General features: G+C 39.0%; 1 protein-coding gene across 2 annotated transcripts in view; it reads right to left on the bottom strand.

The window, feature by feature from the left end:
* Window positions 1-8,937, bottom strand: part of LYRM1 (LYR motif containing 1) — a 28,490-nt gene that overhangs the window by 18,688 nt on the left and 865 nt on the right. For both annotated transcript variants that reach the window (XM_075514756.1, XM_075514755.1), the window contains exons 2-3: window positions 2,198-2,356; window positions 1,059-1,151 (exon numbers count right to left, since the gene is read on the bottom strand). In XM_075514756.1, coding sequence (XP_075370871.1) covers window positions 1,059-1,151; window positions 2,198-2,356 — 252 coding nt within the window. The remainder of the gene's footprint in view (window positions 1-1,058; window positions 1,152-2,197; window positions 2,357-8,937) is intronic.

Consider the following 8,937-nt stretch of genomic DNA (forward strand, 5'->3'; position numbering starts at 1 on the left):
TGATTGAAAAATGTAGGTGTTAGCAGTCAGATGTTATTGTTGCTGAGGCTGTCATCCTGTAAGAAAGCTGTTTAGGTGCAAATAGTAGTAAAAGCACTGAGTAAAGCAGCAATAGAGATTTCTAGAATCTGAAAAATAACTATCATCCAGTTTGTGTGAGAGAGCTGATCTAGGACTGATCCTTTGGGATTTTGAAGCCACTGCAGAGCATACATTTTAAGCCCATTTCTAGGAGCACTGCTTGCCAGAGTGCATTGTTATTCTGTATACTGAAGAAAAAGAAAAAGCTGTATGTGAAACAGATGCTAACAGTGACCGTATTCTAGGCAAGCATCTGATGAAGATACAATTTAATTTTGACCATGACTGCCTTGATAAGGAAACTATAGATGTAAAAATGTAAACTAATCACCAGGAGTAGAGAGGAAGTCTCTATGGGAGGCAGCAGGAAGTACTACAGACAGAAGTGACTGGCAGTGAGGAGACTATATTGAATGGTGCAATAGAATATCTTGCTGCAACTTCCAGCATTTCAGTAATCTTGGGACATGTTTTTCTCTAGGAACAGGGGAGAAGAAGCAGCAGCATAGGCAGGTGTTTTATAAGATGTGATTTAGGACTGGGAGAACAGTTACCAGTAATGTAGGCTATGACAATTATTGTATCTATGGCAGATACAATTAAGTATTTTTATTCTCTCATTCTCTTTTATTATGTGGAAAGATTAACAGATTTTATTCCATTACCATCTTTTTCTACATACTGTGATTCATTGGTTGGTCAAGACTGCCTAAATATTCACAGGCCTTGGGAGTTTTGCTCATCCAACTCCATTTAGGCTTTGACTCCTTGAGAAGAAATTAGCCAATTTACAGTGAAATAAGATGGAGAACATTTCAATATACATTTGGCTTATTTGGCTCTGATTTAGCATAGTATTTAAATACCAGCTCATCTAAAAATGCAGTGTTGTGACAGTGATGTGAACTTACGGTTTTATTGTCTAGTGAGAGCTAAGTGGGTATAGCTGAAGACTTTGTGACTAGATTTATACTCACAGGTCTCGGGTAGGGGATGTTATAGTGAAGTCCAATTTCTATTCTTGCCTCACATTCTTCTATACATTGCTTAATCAACTTTGGATCCATTACCTAAGATCATACAAACAAGTGTTTTGTACAAGTACAGCAATTGGCAGTTGGAAGCTCAAGCATAAATGATGCACAGCCACATTACTTTCTTTAGCTTTTTTTGGCAATCCCAAGAATACAATGATTGTATTTTTCACATCCATAAAAGGTAACATTAGTATTTGCCTTGACTCAACAGTTCTGGGCTTGATGGCGCTGAATATTAAGGCCCAGAGGCTGTCATGACTGAGGCTATAGAGGGGTTTTTACCCAAACATGGTATTTTCTCTGTAAAAAGACAATACACATGTAAACTACTAATACATCCATGAAAAAACCACACTCACCCATTTGTCACTCTGCAAGGTAGCTAGAGGAGAAAGGGAAGAGAACTCCTTGGTCTACATTCTGTTATCATCCTATCCAGAAACTCCCTTTGAAGTCAGAAATGTGGTGTAAATTGTGACTTAAATTCATTTTCTGATTTTGCACTACCTCAATTTAGTCCCAGTCCAAAATGGGATATAAATAAGTATTGTGATCTTGAATTACAAGAAGGACCTTTGATTACCATGGAGTCTGTATCGCTCCTTTCAAAAGGGGTTTGAAATGTCTTCCTTAAGAAAAAAATTAAAGTGCTTCTTTTAAAAGAAGTGCCAATAATTGCTGCTTTGAACAGAAAAAAAAGACGTATAAGAAGCTACTGAGCTCTTTGCCATTGCACGGGTAATGATACACTTAGCTACCTTTCTAAAAGATAAAAAGCTGCTTCAATTACATAGGCAGTATCTTTGGAATTTAATTTTTTCTTAGCATTTTTTTAGTGAAAGCTCTAGACCTTTTAGATTTCTACAGTAGTTAATGAAGAATGGAAATGGTTTGAGTTTTCTTATTACTATTTCAGGGGTGAAATTTAAACTATAACCTGAATATACCAGCATTTAAGGTGAATGAAATTTTGGGAAATCAACTCTTATACTCATATCTTAACATCCAATCACTGAGACAGTGCAGAGAGCAAGAGGAGAATCACTCAGACATTCAAAGCTGTAAGGACACCCACTTACATTTTTGTTTTTTTTGAATAATGTTTTGGCTTCATTTTTAATGTACTCTTTCTCTTTAATAGTTTCTTCTATCTGTCCTGATGCCGACTGCCATTTTTTGGCTATTCGGAATATCTTGCGGTAAAGGCCAAGAACTTCTTGTCGAGTAACTGGTGTCATCTAAAAAACCAACACAAAACCCCAAACATATGCATCAATATTTGAGTTGCTAAAAGGCCAGCAAGCAGTACAGTTTTTCACACAACTTAAAGTATTTCCACCATCTAAAGATATGCTGAGCTATATAAATAGAACTGAAATAGCTGTAAACAATAATCAGCTGTTGAAAGCTGAAGACCCAGTCCAGCAAAGTATTTAAACTGATACTTAAATCTGTCTCCATTCAGACTTGCTCAAAGTTAAGCACTTGCTTTAGTGCTTTGCTGAATCACAAGCCTGGTACAAGAATGCCTGGGTTGTGTTTCACTGCTATTTTGCAACAGACATTGGGCAAGTCACCCTTCCTGTGAAATTGTTATACCAATGCTGATGCTATCTTTGCAAAGCATCTTGAAATCTGTGAATAAAATACATGGTAAAACGACCACAATATTGCTGAAAACCAGTACAGGTTTTAGAGGCTGAGCAGCTTATTTGTGATACCATGACAGTATGTAGTAATGATTCAGCTGGAGTTTGATGTGATGAAAAGGTGATGAAAGCTATTTTATCTAAGCAGCACTGCAGGAGAGGCAGACTAGCTTTGGATTTAGGAAAGTCCTGAATGTCTTGATTTTCAGAGCACTGTGTACCTGCTGAGCCCACTGAATCAGCCTCCAGGTGCAATAAGAATCTTTGTCAGAAATCAAGAATGAAATCCTATTCTTATCCTACGTGAATGAGTATTTTGTCATGTAAGTGGTGCCACTATTTCCTCCCAGACCACAAGTCTCCCTGAGACAAATCCAGTGCTGGAATAACAGCACTTCTGACATGGATTAGATTCACAGAAACAATGACTTCTGCTTTAGGGACACCACAACTGTCGAAGGTACCTTACTGTCCAAAAGGAAGATGCAGCAGCACTGCAAAGTAAGCATATGGATGCAAAGAGGAACAAGTGTCAGGGACAGGGCATTATCGGACTGTCTCAGGATCCATTTGCCAACCTGGAACTCTAGTTACTGTGGCTGAATCTGCCCTGAAATCAGACCTGTGCGCTGGGAATGGCTCCGGAGGAGGAGGACAATTTGGAGCAGGGTAATTCAGGCGGCCGGAACTGCCCTCTGGAGGGAGCACTCTCTCCCTCCGTGATAGAGGGAAAGCTGCTTCCTAATGCACGCACCCAAACTACTGCGGAAAGTTTGGCCATGTGGCTATCACTCATCTCCTTGCAGTCTGTGGCAATTCCTGTTATTGTGGGTGGTAGAAGAGGGTTTTGAACCAAAGGCTTCTCAGGCCGTACAGTTCTCAAGTGGCTGCCTCCATCACAGCAGCTGACCTCCGCTAATATTTCAGTACGGCCCTCCTGTGGCTTCAGACAGTCACACCATCTTTTCCTCACCAACGTCGGAATTACAGATGCTAACCTGAAGACAGGATTTGGCCCATAGTTCTTTTTGCTAAAAAATCCCAAACTACTAAATCCTAGCCTTTTTTGTCTTAACTGTTGCTGTGATCTAAAGACTTCTTGTTGTTTCATGAACTCTGTTGGGGATCTTAAGAAGTACAAACATAGAACTGTTTTTCTCTGATTCTTAAGAGAGAACATTTTTATTTTGCTATTTGTATTTTAAAATATTTAAGAAATCATATATTTTCCCCCCAGCTATAAAAATGATTCTTCCTACCCAGCATAAAGTATTTCTTGTAAATGTTTATGGTATTTCTAGGAAACAAATATCCCCAATAAAATAGCTAGGTAGTCCCAGCTCCTCAAACACTTTGGAATAAATGCTTCACTTTATCCACTCTGCAGCTCCATTTCAGGCAATAAAATTAGTCATACACAAAGCTACGCATGTACATGTATCTGAAAAGTCATTGCTTCCCTCTGTCAAGTGCATATTTTGTACAGAAAATAAACAGTTCAATTACAAGGGCTGACCTAGCACAAGCTGAGTCCCAAATCATGTCCTCACTTAGAGCCCCTCCTGGCCTCACCCTTCTGCTTTTATTTGAAGGTGTCACCTCTGGTGGAGCTGGCAATACTCTTTGTTGCCTGCTGACAGCTAATAAAAGGTAGTGCTGCACTAGAAACTTTCAGCTTAGGTTTTCATGTAATCCGTAAAGAAAATAAGAGGAATAATGTCAGGGGAAAAAATGTTTAAAATACAGTTTTAAATTCTGATCAACGCATTGGACAATTTCCAAGGCCACAACTTGGGACAGTGCATGGTCTTTGCTCAGAGCTGTAATCACACCTGTCGCTTTTGGATTTTAAACATACCAAGAATCTGTTTATAAAGATTTTGTTTAAAATTTAGAACCAACAATTCTTTTTTTCCCCACTAGTTGCTTCTGCTGCCCCACCTAGAACTTCTTTTTTCTTTAATTTCTTGGTGTTGGAATTGATATAGAACTGTGTAGCCCCTCATCTAGGCATGGGCTGCACTTTTGCATTATTGCTCTCCTTCCCACATATGCTAGATGATGTAAAAGACATTAAGCAGCTTTTCATGTATACTCGGCAACCAGCTGCTCCCATGGCTCATTTAGTCAACAATTTCTAACATTACAGACCTGCTCATAAACCATTTCTGCAAAGATACATAAATGAAGGTATGAGGAGCCCTTCATAGATAGAGGACCCCTGTCTATCACGGGAAAGGATGAGAGCAAATAGGACAAAATTCAAAGCCTGGGTCAGATTCTGATCTGAGTGGGAGTGTAAATAGGGAATAATTCCACCAAGAGCAAAATTACTTCCAACTTAAAATGTTGTAAATGAGATCACAATTTTTTTCTTTGGTATAAACAGAGCCCACACCGACAGAAATGTAAGTGACAGTACAAGTCATGTTATCAGGTGTAATTTCGTCAAGTGACACTACTTGTATTAGTTTTGTGGGTGTGCAAAATGATTCTGAGTGGGACAGAAAGGAAGATAAGGGAGGCTTTCATGTCCTTGTAGTTACTCATCTAGCAACTTACATCTTTGGCATTTAAATCATAATTATATTTCACATCTCTGGAATGCTAAGTGGATGTTACACCACTTTCCCACTAACACTCATCTTGTGGTAGTCACACCCATTGTTTAACTTCTACCACCCTTCATTTCATTGCAGAATGCAGCCCACAGAGGTTAACCACAGGCGTTTTTGTCAAAAAGAACACGGCTATTGTATTAGCTGAGCAAATTTCAGGTGTTTACTGCAACAAAACAAACTGGGAGAGGTCAAAGGTAGGTCTGTATGAACAAACCTATCAATGGGAGAAGTGGTAGGTTGCAGGCTGGTTTTGAGCTGATTGTTAGAATTAAGCCTTTGGAGGGAAGCCAAGCGTTGCCTTCCAAATAAGCATTTGCTGGATGCTGTGGCAGAGTTCTGACAATGCAGGGTTGTATCGTTCTTTTGATCTACATGCAAACCCCTGTTATCAACATGCAGATCAAGCACACGAAATACCGCATTGTATCCAAACTTGCAAAGGAGGCTTGAGCAGTTAATGAGTTACTGCATGATGAAGAAGCAAACTTTTTTCATTGCTAATTAAAAGAAATAATCCTTTAGACTATAAAATGTAATAACAAGTTTTTCTTTCAGGAAACAAATACACATTCCTTTGGATTTTTAAATGGTTGACCCAAAAGTTCAATAATCTGAATAATCAGTGAAACACCAGTCTTTTGCTATTTGCAGGTTTGTTTAGAATTTAAAGTTTATATAAAAATAAGGAAAGGAATCCATCAACTGCACTGTAAAGTGACCCCAATAGCGCACTGTCAAAGCAAAGTTATGACAGAAGGCCAGCTGCACAGAGACTGATTACTTATATACGAGCAGCTAAATTAAGCTGCTTCCCAGCGAGGGATGCTTGTCTAAGAATGCGTGTCCAGCACTCTCCTCCTATCTGCACAGCTCCTTTGCTGAAGTTGTAAGTCTATTTTATTCCATCCTTTCTTTTCAAGTCAAGCATTAGCTACTCACTCTAAACATAAAATCTGCCAGCAGCGAGTACATAGAGGATTTTAGGAAACAAAAGGTGAAAGTAATAGCCCATGGGGAAAAAAAAGGATATTTTAAAACAATAGATCTCGTCTTTTACATCCCAGCTAACTAGGGCATGCATTAGTAACACACACTTAGTGCTGATGCTGAAACCATATTTGCTCAGGGGAGGAGATGGTGGGGAACAGAACTCTGCGTGAAATAATTTGAAAAAGCAGCTTTGAACTTCTCAGATGTAAAATGTTTTATTTAGGAGGAACACAACTTCTATTTGACAGCTGGTTTGCCACTGGCAAGGAGTCCTAAAGACACAATGACAAACTGCTGGGCCGATTGCCTTCTGAATCAAGCTATGATCGCATTTCTGTTATGGAAATAAGTGACATAATTCAAAAGCATAGTGTATCAACATTATACTAAGAAACATCATCAGCTACAGCTTGTATGACAATCTATATCTCATATTTTCAAATGTACTCTTTGGCTAACGTTTATTTAAAGAGATGGAAGAAACTGCGAATATCTGGCTTTTTTTTTAAGAGCTAAATTATACCACTTAGCTAAAGAGTGACCTGCAGTCTCTCTCCTGCTGCTAATGCAAGAGATAATCAATCATTCCTTTCACAGCGATCCGCAGCAACTAGAGGTCAGTAATCCATATTCATCTTTCGTGCAAGTCTGCCAAAATGAGTCTGCGGTTCTTAAGGCAGCAATGAATTTGGTCTATCATTTCCCTGAGGGACAACAACTGAAACAGTGAGTTCCTGTGGCACAGGGAGACGAGAAGAGGGCAGAGGGAGACGAGAAGGGGTCACAGGTTCCTGTGATAGCTGGGCAGGTCACATGCCTTCCAGTGATATTAAATTTCAAAATCCAGTTTCCACAAAAGTAATTTTATCTTCTTTTACTCAAATCAACAACTTAGTGGCCTGTGACAGCTAGTACCCTGCAAACACTGACCACATGTGGCTGCAGTATGTACCCAGCAAAGTGAAAACTTCATTTGATTTTCATTCTTGATTGATAATTCATACATTTTTTTTAAGATTCAGCCAAAACCAAATCATAGCAAAACTTCAATCACAGCTAAAATGTTCCGTCTCCACATGGTGGAAAAAAACCCCCCTAAAATGAAAGATCATATTCTTCCATGATGGTGTTACATCCTCATTTCAACCAGTGACGCAAGCTTGTAAATTTCAAGACATTTCCAACAAGGATTAATTTGACTCCAGTGTTTCCATCTACAAGCTGCAATCATAAATCTATTCAGATTTGGTGAAAAAGAACCAAGTTACTGAATCAAGTTATTCAGTAACGGTATCTGAAAGCAAGGTGACTTTTCACATGGGTTTAGATTTTGCCGTGTCAGTATCTTTCTGCTGGCAAACTGAAGTGATCTGAAACCCTGATCTGAAACACCGATCGGCACCTCTGAACCAGCCTCTCTAAGTCTTTGTACGTACACTGTTCATCAGCTGGGATGAGAACTCTGCCATTCTATTCGCGCCTCAGATTTTTGACTGAACTTGGATCTCTTTTAAGCTTTCTCTTACATACGGAGCGGTCTTTTGATCAGAAAAAGGAAACTGCATGCAAAGAGAATATAACTAAGTAGTACAAGCAAGGACTTGGATTTTATCGCTGGTTTTCCTATGTCATTTCAAATAAGGGAAATTACAGAAAATTAGGATTTTACAACATTGTCTTAATTTGAATAAATGAAAGTGTAAACCCTTAACTAGTCCCTGTTGATCACAGAGTTTTCATTTTCTTAGTCTGAGGGGGTCGAGGCATTATCTGGTTTTAGTAGGACAGACAGACTCTTGCTCTGGGAGTGCCTCCCATGCTGTAGTAGCCTCAGGAAGAACAGAAATGCTGACTTAGACTGTGGAGAGGGGGAGGGGAAACAAAAAAATCACTTTACATATTTCTTAGCTTTCTCCTGAAAAGCACACAGTGTCCAGGTAAACTCTAAAGCAATATGAACTTGTCTTGTGCAACCCTGTTGCTCATGCTTTCATACATTTAGAACCATTTTCTCCTCCTTTGTGTTTAGTTCTCTATTAGTGACAAGCAGAGAAAGAGGTTTTAATGCAGTGCAACAAATTTAGCGGAGAAAATGAAGTCTCAGCTATCCTTGGATGGCCTTACTTATATAATATAGAAGCATACAGAAATATAACAACATGGACACAAAACCCAGTATGGATTTATGTACCTTATTCATACCTTGGCTTCAAGCCAAATGCAACTAAATGCATGAATAGAAATATTTCCCAGCATTGGAACTGCTCCCAAACTCGAGAACAGGTATAAATATTAATGCTAGCAGAGAAACAATCCTCCCTACCCCCGTTCTTACTTCGTTCTGTGGGTCATTTAATAAAACTCATTTCATGAACCCTCTGCTTCAGTTTCCAAACGCTTCGGTCCCAGGACATTGATAGGTATGATTTTTAGTCACTAATTAAGAACTATAGCAGGGCATATATCAAAAAAAGGTTTTTTTGGAAATCGAGTGTGTGAATCCCATTCAAATTCAGGAGTTTTGGAACAAAGCTTCACACAGTATTTGCACTAGACTCT

Source organism: Mycteria americana, chromosome 12, assembly GCF_035582795.1.
Source record: "Mycteria americana isolate JAX WOST 10 ecotype Jacksonville Zoo and Gardens chromosome 12, USCA_MyAme_1.0, whole genome shotgun sequence".
Lineage (NCBI taxonomy): Eukaryota > Metazoa > Chordata > Aves > Ciconiiformes > Ciconiidae > Mycteria > Mycteria americana.